Raw genomic sequence first — 15,519 nt, 5'->3', positions numbered from 1 at the left:
AAAGACCAATATAGAACATCAATACTACAAATATAGAGAGAATTAAAGGATCACATTGAAGTTATTCAAACTGAAACCAAATGCTATTAACTAATGACTAGCACAGTGACAACACAAGAATACAGGCCCACATCAAGAATGTCTGTCTCTAGCGTAGTCTGTCTCTCTCTCTGTGTCTCTAGCTGTTGTCTACTGTTTGTAATGATTCTCAGTGGTGTGAGTTGGTGGCGGGCTGCTAGGGTGTGTGTGTGCCTTCATGCTACCAAGGTGTGTTTGACTCTGTTTGGTGACAGGGTGCGTGTTACTCTGCATGGTTACGGGGTAGAGGAGAGGTGTAGCAATGCCTTGGCCTGGTTTCTGGAAAGCTGTTATCAAGTTCTTCATTTTCCGAAAGTATCGTTTCTCCACGCCGGGAGCAGTCTAGAAGAGAGATAGATAGAGAGGGTGAGGAATAAAAAAAGAGGGGGGAGAGAAAGAGAGAGGGGAGAAAGAAACAGGAGGGATCAGGAATAACATCAGTTAGTGTGGTGGCGAGAGCTTGAGAAAGAATTAGAGAGAGAGACAGAGAAAGAGAGAGACAGGAGGTCTGGTGTCTTACCTCTGCTGTCCAGGAGCCTCCACCATCCAGGGACAGCCTATATGTGTACACATAGCCTTTAAACCTGCACACACACACACACACACACACACACACACACACACACACACACACACACACACACACACACACACACACACACACACACACACACACACACACACACACAGTAAGTTTGACCATGCACATAGCAGTATGTGCTTGTATGTACGACCATAGGACAATCACAGTGTCAGTATTACTGTGCGTGTGTGTGTTTGTGTGTGTGTGTGTGTGTGTGTGTGTGTGTGTGTGTGTGTGTGTGTGTGTGTGTGTGTGTGTGTGTGTGTGTGTGTGTGTGTGTGTGTGTGTGTGTAAAGTACTTAAGTAAAAATACTTTAAAGTATTTTTGGGGTACAGAGCCTTCAGAAAGTAATCACACCCATTAACTCTTTCCACATTTTATTGTGTTACAGCCTGAATTTAATATGGATTAAATTGAGATTTTGTCACTGGCCTACATTTTACATTTTACATTTTAGTCATTTAGCAGACGCTCTTATCCAGAGCGACTTACAGTTAGTGAGTACATACATTTTCATACTTTTTCATACTGGCCCCCCGTGGCTACACACAACACCCCATAATGTCAAAGTGGAATTATGTTTTTCAAAACTTTTACAAATTCATTAAAAATGAAAAGCTGAAATGTCGTCAGTTAATAAGTATTCAACCCCTTTGTCTAAATAAGTTCAGGAGTAAAAATGTTCTTAACAAGTCACATATAAAGTTGCATGGACTCACTCTGTGTGCAATAATAGTGTTTAACATGATTTTTGAATGACTACCTCATCTCTGTACCCCCACACATAAAATGATATGTATTGTCCCTCAGTTGAGCAGCGGATTTCAAATTCAACCATAAAGACCAGGGAGGTTTTCCAATGTTTTCCAAGGGCATCTATTCGTAGATGGGTAGAAATAAAAAAAGCAGACATTGAATATCCCTTTGAGCATGGTGAAGTTATTAATTACACTTTGGATGGTGTATCAATACACCCAGACACTACAAAGATACAGGCGTCCTTCCTAACTCAGTTACCGAAGAGGAAGTAAACTACTCAGGGATTTCACCATGAGGCCAATGGTGACTTTAAAACAGTTACAGACTTTAATGGCTGTGACAGGAGAAAACTAAGGATGGATCAACAACATTGTAGTTACTCCACAATACTAACCTAATTGCCAGAGTGAAAAGAAGGAAGCCTGTACAGAATAAAAATATTCCAAAACATGCATCCTGTTCGCAACAAGGCAATAAAGTAATACCACAAAAATATGTGGCAAAGCAATTATCTTTTTTTCCTGAATACAAAGTGTTATGTTTGGGGGCAAATCCAAAACAACGCATTATGGCGTACCATTCTCCATATTTTCAAGCATAGTGGTGGCTGCATCATGTTATAGGTATTCTTGAAAACATTAAGGACTGGGGAGATTTTCAGGATAAAAGAGAAACAGAATGGAGGTAAGCACAGGCAAAATCCTAGAGATTTCCTGCTTTCAAGTCTGCTTTCCACCAATCACTGGGAGATGAATTCACCTTTCAGCAGGACAATAATCTAAAACACAAGGCCAAATCTACCCTGGAGTTGCTTACCAAGAATACAGTGAATCTTCCTGAGTAGCTGAGTTACAGTTTTGACTTACATCTGCTTGAAAATCTATGGCAAGACCTGAAAATGGTTGTCTAGCAATGATCATCAACTAATTTGAAAGAGCTTGAACATTTTAAAAAGAATAATGGGCAAATGTTGCACAATCAAGCTGTGGAAAACTCTTAGAGACGTACATTTTACCAGATGCTCTTATCCAGACCGACTTACAGTAGTGAGTGCATACATTTTCGTACTGGTCCCCCGTGGGAGTCAAACCCATAATCCTGGTGTGATAAGCGCCATGCTATACCAACTGAGCTACACAGGACTCCAACTGAGTTTACCCAGAAAGACTCACAGCTGTAATCACTGCCAAAGGTGTTTCTACAAAGTATTGACTTAGGGGTGTGAATACTTATGTAAATGAGATATTTCTGTATTTCATTTTCAATAAAACATGTTTTCACTTTGTCATTATGGAGGTATTGTGTGTAAATGTGTGAGACACAATTATTTTTTTAATCCATTTGGAATTCAGACTGTAGCACAACAAAATGTGGAATAAGTCAAGGGGTATGAATACTTTCTGATGGCACTGTATCTGTACTTTACTATTTATATTTGTACTACTTTTACTTTTACTCTACTACATTCCTAAAGAAAATGTGTACTTTTTACTCCCATACATTTTCCCAGACCCATACATTTTCCCTGACACCAAAAAGTACTTGTTACATTTAGAATGCTCAGGCAGGATATAATTATGGTCCAATTCACGCACCTATCAATATAAGGTGTTGTCATCCCTACTTCCTCTGATCTGGAGGACTCACTAAACACAAATACTGAGTTTGTAAATTATTTCTGAGTGTTGGAGTGTGACCCTGTCTGTCCGTAAAAATTAATTTACAAAATGCTGTCGGTTTGCTTAATATAAGGAATTTGATGTATAGCATTTACTTTTACTTTTAAGTATGACAATTGAGTACTTTTCCACCACTGTACTTAAGTACATTTAAAAACAGATACTTCTAGACTTTTACTCAAGTAGTATTTTACTGGGTAACTTTTACTTTAACTTGAGTCATTTTCTATTAAGTTATCTTTACTTTTACTCAAATATGACAATTGAGTACCTTTTCCACCACTGCACTACTGCATCCTGTATCAAAAGGTTGGTTGGTCCTCATTGAAGTCCTGTAGATCACTTAATTACTCCATTTTTGTTTACAAAGCTCTACTACACAAGCTTCCAACTTGCTAAAGTATTAAAGTATGAGATACCAAACTCGCTCGCAGGGTCGGTTAACTCTTGAGGTCCCTCTGGTCTCTACCAATTTAGGTAAATCCTCCTTTAGTTTTAGTGCCCCCCATTGTTGGAATAAACTGCAAAATACCTTGCATCTTGATTCCCTGGTACCGGTAAGGCAGTTTAGGACTCTGGTGTAAAACGTATTGAGGATAGAAGTTGTTTTGATTGATTGTAATGGTTTATTTGTTGAAAAGAAAACAAGAAATCGTGCTATCCGGTTTGCTTAATATAAGGAATTTGATGTATAGCATTTATTTTTACTTTTACTCAAAGTATGAATATGTACTACTTTTTTTCACCACTGTACTTCATATATTTAAAACCAAATACTTTTAGAATTTTACTCAAGTTGTATTTTAATGGGTGACTACTTTTCTTGAGTCAATTTCTATTAAGGTGTTTTTAATTTTACTCAAGTATGACAATTTAGTACTTTTTCCACCACTGTGTGTGGAAGATACTCACAGCACACAGAGGCAATAGAGCCCAGCTAGACTCTCACTGTTGCGTATCAGGTAGCTGCCGTCCCGTCCTGCCGTCCACAGCCTCATCTCCCCTTCCTCTTTGCTGATGGCTCCGTGGTACACGGCTAGTTTCTCCTGTTCCATGGCTCTGGACCACTCAACACTACTATACTGCTAACCCTAACACTATGCTCTCAATATAGCAGACTTTCAGCCTCCTAACCTCCAAGCTCCAAGCTCAGAACACCAGCTGATCACCTCCCTTTCTGTAATGTCTGGCAGATCTCAGTTTTCTCTTATCTGAGTGCGCGCAAGCCAAGTATCTAACCTCTCACCTCACTCTGTCTCTCTTTCCCTCACTCTCTCTCCCTCTCTCTCTTTCCCTCTCTCTCTTTCTCTCTCTCTCCCTCTCTCACATTTAAGTTTCATGGTAGCTTTGCAGCTCTCTCAGGAAGTTAAGTCATACTGACAGGAAACAACATCAAAAGCCTCAAACTGAATATTTCCACAACAATAGAGATCAAGAACAGGGGAAAATATCAGTTTGACACTTCTGAATGAAAATACTGATGATGCACTGTGCAGAGAGCTGTTGCCTGCGTAACTATCTCCGTGCAAAACATTGTTAAGGGGAAAACAGGCCGCACCAACAGACAATTATTAGCAGTGGGTGGCCACAGGGAAATTAATATAAAATGCCACCAATGTTCTTTGGTAGGAGGCCGTGAGAGCCAGTTTCGTCATAGCGCTTGATGGTTTTTGCGACTGCACTTGAAGAAACTTTCAAAGTTCTTTAAATGTTCCGTATTGACTGACCTTCATGTCTTAAAGTAATGATGGACTGTCGTTCCTCTTTGCTTATTTGAGCTGTTCTTGCCATAATATGGACTTGGTCTTTTACGAAATAGGGCTCAAACACATTAAGAAGGAAAGAAATTCCACAAATGAACTTTTAAGAAGGTTAATTGAAATGCATTCCAGGTGACTACCTCATGAAGCTGGTTGAGAGAATGTCAAGAGTGTGCAAAGCTGTCATCAAGGCAAAGGGTGGCTATTTGAATAATCTAAAATCGAAAATATATTTTGATTTGTTTAACACTTTTTGGGTTAGTACATGATTCCATATGTGTTATTTTATAGTTTTGATGTCTTCACTATTATTCTACAATGTAACAAATAGTAAAAATAAAGAAAAACCCTTGAACGAGTTGGTGTGTCCAAACTTTTGGCTGGTACTGTATGTAGAGACAGAGCAATTTCCCTCTACTCTACAGTAAACTGCCTACCTAAGCTTTGTATTTAATATATTTTTTTGTGTGGTTTGTTGTTTCTAATGTATGTTTTGTTATGAAAGTATTACTTAAGTATTTCATATTTTCATATGGGTTATATACATTCCAACCTCATTCAAAAAGCATGTTCCCGTGGTATATCAAATGTGTAGAACCACATGTGCAATGTACTGTATTTCAAGCATTGTTTACTGTAACTGTGAAAGAAAATACCAATAAAAAGAGTTGCAAAATGTATATATATATATATTTCATGTGCTGTATGGAACTATACAGAATAATAGAAAAGGCATGCATCATATTTGTAGTCTACTGGGCCAGGAATCTCCAGGTTAGTACAGGGTAGTATGGGGTAATACAGGAGGTAATGTAGTAATACAGGGTAACATATGATAGTATGGGGTAATACAGGGTAGTATGGGGTTAATACAGGGTAGAATGGGGTAATACAATATGGGTTAATACATGGCAAATGGGTAATACAGGGTACAGTAATATGTTGTGGTGGCCTAGTCAGTAATAAAATAATATGTTTTAGTGGCCTGACTGGTTAGAGTGTAATATGTTGTAGGGGACTGACCAGTTGTAATGTAATATGTTGTAGTGGCCTGATCATTTATAATGTAATATTTTGTGGTGGCCTGAATAGGACCAGTAAGAATGTAATATGTTTTAGTGGCCTGACCAGTTATAATGTGTATTGTTGTAGTAGCCTGACCAGTTATAATGTAATATGTTGTACTGGCCTGACCAGTAATACTATAATATATTGTAGTGTCCTGAACAGTAATAATATAATATGTTGTAGTGGCCTTACCAATTATAATGTAATATGTTGTACTGGCCTGACTAGTTATAATGCAATATGTTTTAGTGGCCTGAACAGTTATAATGTAATGTTTTGTAGTGGCTTGATAAGGACCAATAATAATGTAATACAGTAGGTTGTAGTGGTCTGACCAGTTATACAATTATATGTTTTACAATATTACATTGTTTTAATGTAATATCTTGTAATGTCCTGACCAGTAATAATGTTGTAGTGGCCTGACCAGTTATAATGTAATATGTTGTAGTGGTCTGACCAGTAATAATGTAATATGTTGTAGTGGCCTGACCAGTTATAATGTATTATGTTGTAGTGTCCTGACAAGTAATAATATAATATGTTGTAGTGGCCTGAACAGTTATAATGTAATATGTTTTAATGCGCTGACCAGTAATAATGTAGTATGTTGTAGTGGCCTGACCAGTTATAATATAATATGTTGTAGTGGCTTGACAATGACCAATAATATTATAATATGTTGTACTGGCCTAACCAGTTACAATGTAATACATTTTAGTGGCCTGATCAGTTATAATATAATATGTTGTAGTGGCCTTACCAGTAATAATATAATATGTTATAATGGCCTGACTAATTACAATGTAATATGTTTTAGTGGCCTGACTAGTTATCATGTAATTTGTTGTTTTGGCCTGACCAGTTATAATGTTTTATGTTGTAGTGTCCTTAACAGTAATAATATAATATGTTGTAGTGGCCTGACCAGTTATAATATAATATGTTTTAGTGCGCTGACCAGTAATAATGTATGATTGGTTAAAAGGGTATTTGAAACGCAGGTGTGGAATCGAAGCAGGTTAGGATAATTAACGTAGCAGGTTAGGATGAATAACGTAGCATGTTAGAATAATTAACGTAGCAGGTTAGGATAACTAAAGTAGCAGGTTAGGATAATTAAAGTGGCAGGTTATGATAATTAACGTGACAGGATAGGATAATTAATGTAATAGGTTAGGATAACTAATGTAGCAGGTTAGGATAAATAACCTGGCAGGATAGTATAATTAACAAAGCAGGTTAGGAGAACTAATGTGTCAGGTCAGGATAATTAACGTAGCAGGTTAGGAAATGCAGGTTTAACTGAAATGCTACAACTGTTATCCCCAAAGTGACAACTAGATGGAACTGTACTGCTAGCCACAACCTTATTAACCATCAATCTCGACAAACCATCTGTATCATAGTTCATCAGAACTTGCATGGAGATAATAATGAGAAGAAATGTACTTTTCTAAGATATTCATTGTTAATTATTTAGGATTTAATGTAATGTACATTACCAGTCAAAAGTTTGTACACACCTACTCATTCAAGAGTTTTTCTTTATTTTTACTATTTTCTACATTGTAGAATAATAGTGAAGACATCAAAACCATGAAATAACACATATGAAATCATGTAGTAACCAAAAAAGTGTTAAACAAATCAAAATATATTTATATTTTAGATTCTTCAAAGTAGCCACACTTTGCCTTGATGGCAGCTTTGCACACTCTTGGCATTCTCTCAACCAGCTTCACCTGGAATGCTTTTCCAACAGTCTTGAAGGAGTTCCCACATATGCTGAGCACTTGTTGGCTGCTTTTCCTACAATCTGTGGTCCAACTCATACCAAACCATCTCAATTGGGTTGAGGTCTGGTGATTGTGGTGGCCAGGTCATCTGATGCAGCACTCCATCACTCTCCTTCTTGGTCAAATAGCCATTACACAGCCTGGAGGTGTGTTGGGTCATTGTCCTGTTGAAAAACAAATTATAGTCCCACTAAGCGCAAACCAGATGGGATGGCGTATCGCTGCAGAATGCTGTGGTAGCCAGGCTGGTTAAGTGTGCCTTGAATTCTAAATAAATCACAGACAGTGTCACCAGCAAAGCACCGCCACACCATCACACCTCCTCCATGCTTCACGGTGATACCACACATGCAGAGATCATCCGTTCACCTACTCTACGTCTCACAAAGACACGGCGGTTGGAACCAGAAATCTCAAATTTGGACTCATCAGACCAAAGGTCAGATTTCCTCCAGTCTATTGTCCATTGCTCGTGTTTCTTGGCCAAAGCAAGTCTCTTCTTCTTATTGGTGTCCTTTAGTAGTCGTTTCTTTGCAGCAATTCGACCATGAAGGCCTGATTCATGCAGTCTCCTCTGAACAGTTGATGTTGAGATGTGTCTATTACTTGAACTCTGTGAAGTACTTATTTGGGCTGCAATTTCTAAGGCTGCTAACTGTAATGAACTCATGGCTCATGAGAGGCAGTTTCATCATAGCGCTTGATGGATTTTGTGACTGCACTTGAAGAAACTTTCAGTTTCCGGATTGACTGACCTTCATGTCATCTTTGCTTATTTGAGCTGTTCTTGCCATAATATGGACTTGGTCTTTTACCAAATAGGGCTATCTTCTGTATACCCCCCTACCTTGTCACAACACAACTGATTGGCTCAAACACATTGAGAAGGAAATAAATACCACAAATTAACTTTTAAGAAGGCACACCTGTTAATTGAAATGCACTCCCGCACCTCAGACTCCTGGAGCGGAAAAGACACCACCAGCCTGAGGAGAGAAACATGGGAACGAGGGGTTAATACGGTAATCTGGAGGGAGTAGTAACCTATTGGTAACCTCGTTTATCCTCCTCAGGACTTTGAACTGCCCCACAAACCGTGGGCTCAGCTTCATGCAGGGCAGGCGTAGAGGCAGATTCCGGGTCGAGAGCCAGACCCGATCACCCGGTCCGAAGACCGGGGTCTCTCTGCGGTGGCGGTCAGCGCTGGCCTTCTGGCGATGCACGGTGCGCTAGATTAATCCACCGCAGGAGCTTCAGTCTGGCTCTGATGCCACGGTGCCAGGACCGGCTGATAACCTAAAACACATTGAAATGGCGATAGGTTAGTGGAGGAGCGGCGGAGAGAGTTCTGGGCATATTCGGCCATTGGTAAGAACACCGACCGGCCGGTCCTGGCAGTAGGACCGCAGGAACCTACCCATATCCTGATTAATCCGTTCCACCTGCCCATTAGACTCGGGGTGAAACCTAGAGGTCAGGCTGACCGAGACACTCAGACGTTCCATGAACACCTTCCAGACCCTGGATGTAAACTGGGGACCCCAGTCAGACACTATGTCCTCTGGCACCCCGCAGTGCCGGAAGACGTGAGTAAACAGGGCCTCCACAGTCTCCAGGGCTGTGGGGAGACCGGGCAGAGGAAGGAGGCGGCAGGCTTTAGAAAAGTGGTCCACAACGACCAGGATGGTGGTGTTACCCTGAGTGAGAAAGTCAATACACAAATGGGACCATGGCTGTTGTGAAACTGGTAAGGGCTGTAACCTACCCGCTGGGAGGTGCCTAGGTGCCTTACTCTGGGCGCACACCGAGCAGGAGGAGACATACACCCTCACGTCCTTAGCCAAGGTAGGCCACCAGTACTTTCCGGTCAGGCAGCGCACTGTACGGCCGATACTTGGGTCACCAGAGGAGGGGGACATGTGTGCCCAGTAGATCAGATGGTCACGTACCGCAGCCCAGCAGGGCACTGAGGTGGAGATGGCTCTGTGTGTAACGCCCGCTCTATGTCTGCGTCCACCGCCCATACTACCGGTGCCACAATGCAGGAGGCCGGGAGTATGGGGTGTTGTCTATGGGCCTCTCCTCTGTGTCGTACAGCCGTGACAGTGCATCTGCCTTCACGGTCTTTGTACCCGGTATGTAGGACAGTGTAAAATCAAACCAGGTGAAGAACAGGGCCCACCTGGCCTGGCAAGGGTTCAGCCTCCTCGCTGCCCAGATGTCATCCAGGTTACAGTGGTCAGTCCAGATGAGGAAAGGGTGTTTCGCCCCCTCGAGACAGTTTCTCCACATGGTCAGGGCTCTGACGATAGCCAACAGCTCCAGTTCACCAACGTCGTAGTTCTGATCTGCCGGGCTGAGCTTCTTGGAGAAGAAGGCACAGGGCCGGAGCTTGGGTGTCGTGCCCAAGTATTGAGATAGGACAGCGCCTATCCCTACCTATGACGCATCCACCTCCACTACGAATGATAATGATGGATCGGAAGGGACCAGTACCGGGGCTGAGGTGAACAGAGCCCTCAGGTTACTGAAAGCCCTGTCAGCCTCAGCAGACCAGTGGAGCCGGGACGTCCCACCCTTCAACAGACCAAGCATGTCCCGAAACACCTCGTTCACAAAGGACTGGAAGACTGATGGAGCATTCGTCAAACCGTAAGGCATCACCAGGAATTTGTAATACCCCGTGGTTGTGCTGAATGTTGTCTTCCACTCGTCCCCCTCTCGGACACACACCAGGTTGTACGCATTCCGGAGATCTAATTTGGTGAAGAAGCGCACCCCATGCATTAACTTGATTACAGACAGAATGAGGGGTAGAGGATAACTATAACGAATTGTCCCCTTGTTAAGTGCTCGGTAATCAATGCAAGGGAGCAGACCTCTGTCTTTCTTCTTCACACAAAAGAAACTCAAGGAGGTGGGCGAATTGGAGAGACGTATGAACCCCTGGCGCAGGGACTCGGAGAGGTACAGATGAAGTCGGAAGTTTACATACATCTTAGCCAAATACGTTTAAACTCAGTTTTTCACAATTCCTGACATTTAATCCTAGTAAACTTTCCATGTCTTAGGTCAGTTAGGATCACCACTTTATTTTAAGAATGTGAAATGTCAGAATAATAGTAGAGAGAATTATTTATTTTAGCTTTTATTTCTTTCATCACATTCCCAGTGGGTCAAACGTTTACATACACTCAATTAGTATTTTGTAGCATTGCCTTTAAATTGTTTAACTTGGGTCAAACGTTTCGGTTAGCCTTCCACAAGCTTCCCACAATAAGTTGGGTGAATTTTGGCCCATTCCTCCTGACAGAGCTGGTGTAACTGAGTCAGGTTTGTAGGCCTCCTTACTCGCACATGCTTTTTCAGTTCTGCCCACAAATGTTTGATAGGATTGAGGTCAGGGCTTTGTGATGGCCAATCCAATACCTTGACTTTGTTGTCCTTTAGCCATTTTGCCACAACTCTGGAAGTATGCTTGGGGTCATTGTCCATTTGGAAGACCCATTTGCGACCAAGCTTTAACTCCTGACTGATGTCTTGAGATGTTGCTTCAATATATCCACATAATTTTCCTTCCTCATGATGCCATCTATTTTGTGAAGTGCACCAGTTCCTCCTGCAGCAAAGCACCCCCACAGCATGATGCTGCCACCCCTGTGCTTCACGGTTGGGATGGTGTTCTTCGGCTTGCAATAACCCCCCTTTTTCCTCCAAACATGACGATGGTCATTATGGGCAAACAGTTCTATTTTTGTTTTATCAGACCAGAGGACATTTCTCCAAAAAGTACTATCTTTGTCCCCATGTGCAGTTGCAAACCGTAGTCTAGCTTTTTTATGGCGGTTTTGGAGCAGTAGCTTCTTCCTTGCTGAGCGGCCTTTCAGGTTATGTCGATATAGAACTCGTTTTACTGTGGATATAGATATTTTTGTACCTGTTTCCTCCAGCATCTTCACAAGGTCCTTTGCTGTAGTTATGGGATTGATTTGCACTTTTCGCACCAAAGTACGTTATTCTCTAGGAGACAGAACACGTCTCCTTCCTGAGCGGTATGACGGTTGCTTGGTCCCATGGTGTTCATACTTGCGTACTATTGTTTGTACAGATGAATGTGGTACCTTCAGGCATTTGGAAATTGTGCCCAAGGATGAGGTCTGATTTCTTTTGATTTCCCATGATGTCAAGCAAAGAGGCACTGAGTTTGAAGGTAGGCCTTGAAATACATCAAGAGGTACTCCTCCAATTGACTCAAATGATGTCAATTAGCCTATCAGAAGCTTCTAAAGCCATGACATTATTTTCTGGAATTTTCCAAGGTGTTAAAAAGGCACAGTCAACTTAGTGTATGTAAACTTCTGACCCACTGGAATTGTGATACAGTGAATTATAAGTGAAATAATCTTTCTCTAAACAATTGTTGGAAAAATTACTTATGTCAGCACAAAGTAGATGTCCTAACCGACTTGCCAAAACTATAGTTTGTTAACAAGAAATTTTTGGAGTGGTTGAAAAACTAGTTTTAATGACTCCAACCTAAGTGTATGTAAACTTCTGACTTCAACTGTATGTCTCCATCACCTCCGTTTCAGCCTGCGACAGGGGATATACATGACTCCTGGGAGGCACAGCGTCTACCCTGAGGTTTATCGCGCAATCCCCTGCCCGATGAGGTGGTAATTTGGTCACATGCGTTTTGGAAAATGCGTGCACCAAAATGTAGGTATTCGGGGGGAATGCGCACGGTGGAGGTAGTGTCTGGACTTTCCACCGTGGTTGCACCAACGGAAACAGCTAGACACCTACCCTGACACTCTCGCGACCACCCTGTGAGAACCCTCTTCGGCCATGAAAAGGTGGCGTTGTTTAGTGCTAACCAGGGAAGACCCAACATAACAGGGAAATCAGGACACTCAATAATAAAAAAGGTGACTTGCTCTCAATGGGTCTCGTGCGTAACCATCGTGACTAGTGCTGTAACTTCCCTAACGAACCCTAATCCTAATGATCGACTGTCAAGTGCTTAGATGGGCAGTGGAATGCATAGGGGAACCAACGTAATACCTAGACTATGAGCTAATGACCTGTCCATAAAGTTCCCAGCTGTGCCTGAATCGACCAGCGCCTTAGACTGGAAAACTACTGTGTAGTCAGGGAAGGTGACGTGTATGGTGCGGTGCGCAGCAGAGGGCTCTGAACGAGTGTGGGTTTGCACTACCTGGGGTGATGCGAGAGTACCCTGCCTGCCGTCTCCAGACCCGGAAGAACCCTGACGACAGCGTGTCCTCTCCTGCCACAAGAGTGACACTGGAGCTGTCGTCCTTCGTTCTCCCGGATCGCTGCACCACCCAGCTCCATCGGAACTGAATCCGGGTTGAAGGGGGGTGAAAGAGGCAGGCCACTTCAGGACGTCCTCTTGCAGCTAGCAGGTTGTCCAACTGGATGGCCATGTCCACCAGCTGGTCGAATGTCAACATGGCACCCAGGCAGGCTAGCTCCCTTGGGAGGTCCTCTCGCAGGCTGCACCAGAATCTGTCGATGAGGGCCCGCTTATTCCACCCGGACTCAGCCGCTAGAGTACAAAACCGGGCTGATGGTTGAGAAGTAGAGGTCCAGCTGCAGGAGGAATCCCTGGCAGCGGGCAGCTGTCCCGTCATAATCCCTCAGTCGGGATAGATTAATCCCTCTGGGTGCTGGGGTGTGGGTGGCTGGATCTGGTCGCTTAGCTGGTCCCGAAGGGTCGGGTCCTCTCCTCTCCAGGCGTTGGATGACCTGGAGAACGCGATCCATCGCTTCTCCCAAGCTGACTAGCATCGTAGAATGCTCCCAGACCAGCGCCACGACTCCAGGCATGTGCTCTTCTCCTGCTGACTCCATGTCTTGGTGTGTGATTCTGTGATGAGTGATTTTGAAGGAGTCAGGCGCAGGAGGGTAAATCACAGAATAAAAGGGTTTATTCCGAAAACACAGCGGTACGCAGCAATGCGGCAAACACTCCAGTGTGTAAATCATGCGCACTGGGAAACAACAAGGCACACGGGGAAATATCCCGGCGATACAAAATACAAGGAACTCCACCGAGCTAATCTAACCTACACAATAAACAATCACACACAAAGACAAGGCGGCAGAGGGAACACTTATAGGTACGGATGAGGGGATATGAACCAGGTGTGTGTAATAAACAAGACAAAACAAATGGAATGATGAGATTTGGAGCGGCAGTGGCTAGAAGGCCAGTGACGATGAACGCCGAAGCCTTCCTGAACAAGGAGAGGAAGTCGTGACAAGAGGAGAGAATCAGATAATTCGAGATATAGAAAAATTTAAGAATCTGAGAATTAGAGAATCTGAGAAATAGAGAATTTGGGAATTACAGAATAAAATTATCAGAGAATTAGAGAATAGAGGGATTGCAGTTGCATCACAAATCACCTAGCAACCACACCAGGCTCCATGTTGGAAGACTAGATTCAGTCTGGTGGAAGTCCTCCAATCATCCACATGGCTGGAGGCGTTTTGCTACCACCGGAAACTTCGGGAAGATTACACATTATTTAATTTTCTAAGGAACCAGAAAATGGAGGCAGTGGGAGAACCTATTCAATTAAGTAAATATATTTTGAAAATTATGAATGATGTATTATTACCTAGCTAGCTACAGGAACTTAGTGTGCATGCTAACTCAAATGAGCTGCTAACATAATGTTTGCTAGCTAAATAGCTAATTTGACATACTGTATAGCTAGCTAAGTGAATTAATAAATATCAACAGTTAGCTAACTTCATATTAGCAAGTTAGCTAGCTATCTTGATGTATTCATCATTGTAACATGAAATGCATTTGTAGCTAGGTAGCTAGCTAACAGCCATGGAAGAGGGTGAAAGGATTAGCTAGCAGTTCCAGCTGTCAAAGAAGGGAGAGTAGGCTACTCTGGATAGGGAAGGTACGTTTGTGGGAGAACATTATGAAAAGATTATCCAGTTCCAGTCTCCAGTGAGAAAAACTATGAGGACAGAGAGATATAGTAACATAATATTCAGTGCTGTCTAATTTGAGTATAATGCAGCCTGTTTCTTTGTGATGTTTTCTGTCCTCAGTTACAGAGGACTGTGAAACCCTGTCTGCAGATGAAGAGGTTCCAATGAATGTCCCAAGAGAACAAGGGTACATCATTGTTTACCATGGGTTTTATGTGTACCTACTGTATGTTTGATTTTTTTTTTTAACAAAAATACAGTTTAAAAGTCACACACAATGTGCAAACCTATTACAACTGGAGCAGGCCAACCCTGCTGGGTCTGCAGGATTCTCTTCCAGCCCAGCACTAACACATTTAAATACTGTACATTTATCATACCTAATTAGTTGATAATCAAGTGTATTATTGCTGGGCTGGAATATACGTTTTCTCACCCAGTAGATCAGGGATCTGTGGACTGGAGCAAGGTTGGCCACCTCTTTGTCATGACTTGCCCTCATGGGTTGAATATCAAACATTCCTGGTAGGCAAAGGTTTGAACACACCCTTTCCTGGGGGCCAGTTTTATGACTTAACAGCCAGTCATAAATAGTTTGCAGAAAAGGACTCCTTTTGGTCTCTGATATAGGAAGAAAAAATTTCCCTGAGACAAAGGAAGATTCACGCCAAGACTCCAACATCCAAAAGTGGATAATGAAACAATATTCCTACTTAAAAGAATGTGGAAATGGTCAGTGGGGATCTAAAGAATAATCATGTCATATTGTTTATTATTTTGTGATGTTATTAAGGATGGTATCAAGTAATAA

General features: G+C 42.2%; 1 protein-coding gene across 1 annotated transcript; it reads right to left on the bottom strand.

The window, feature by feature from the left end:
• Positions 1-89: 89 nt before the first annotated feature.
• sh2d1ab (SH2 domain containing 1A duplicate b) lies at positions 90-4,369 on the bottom strand. The gene is made up of 3 exons (XM_041884747.2): positions 4,013-4,369; positions 599-662; positions 90-420 (listed from the first exon to the last, which is right to left on the bottom strand). The coding sequence occupies exons 1-3, from the start codon at positions 4,153-4,155 to the stop codon at positions 190-192; spliced, it is 438 nt and encodes a 145-aa protein (XP_041740681.1). The 5' UTR covers positions 4,156-4,369; the 3' UTR covers positions 90-189.
• Positions 4,370-15,519: the final 11,150 nt, after the last annotated feature.

The sequence above is a fragment of the Coregonus clupeaformis genome, chromosome 8 (genome assembly GCF_020615455.1).
Source record: "Coregonus clupeaformis isolate EN_2021a chromosome 8, ASM2061545v1, whole genome shotgun sequence".
Classification (NCBI taxonomy): Eukaryota; Metazoa; Chordata; class Actinopteri; order Salmoniformes; family Salmonidae; genus Coregonus; species Coregonus clupeaformis.
This window is presented reverse-complemented; position numbering and strand designations above follow the sequence as displayed.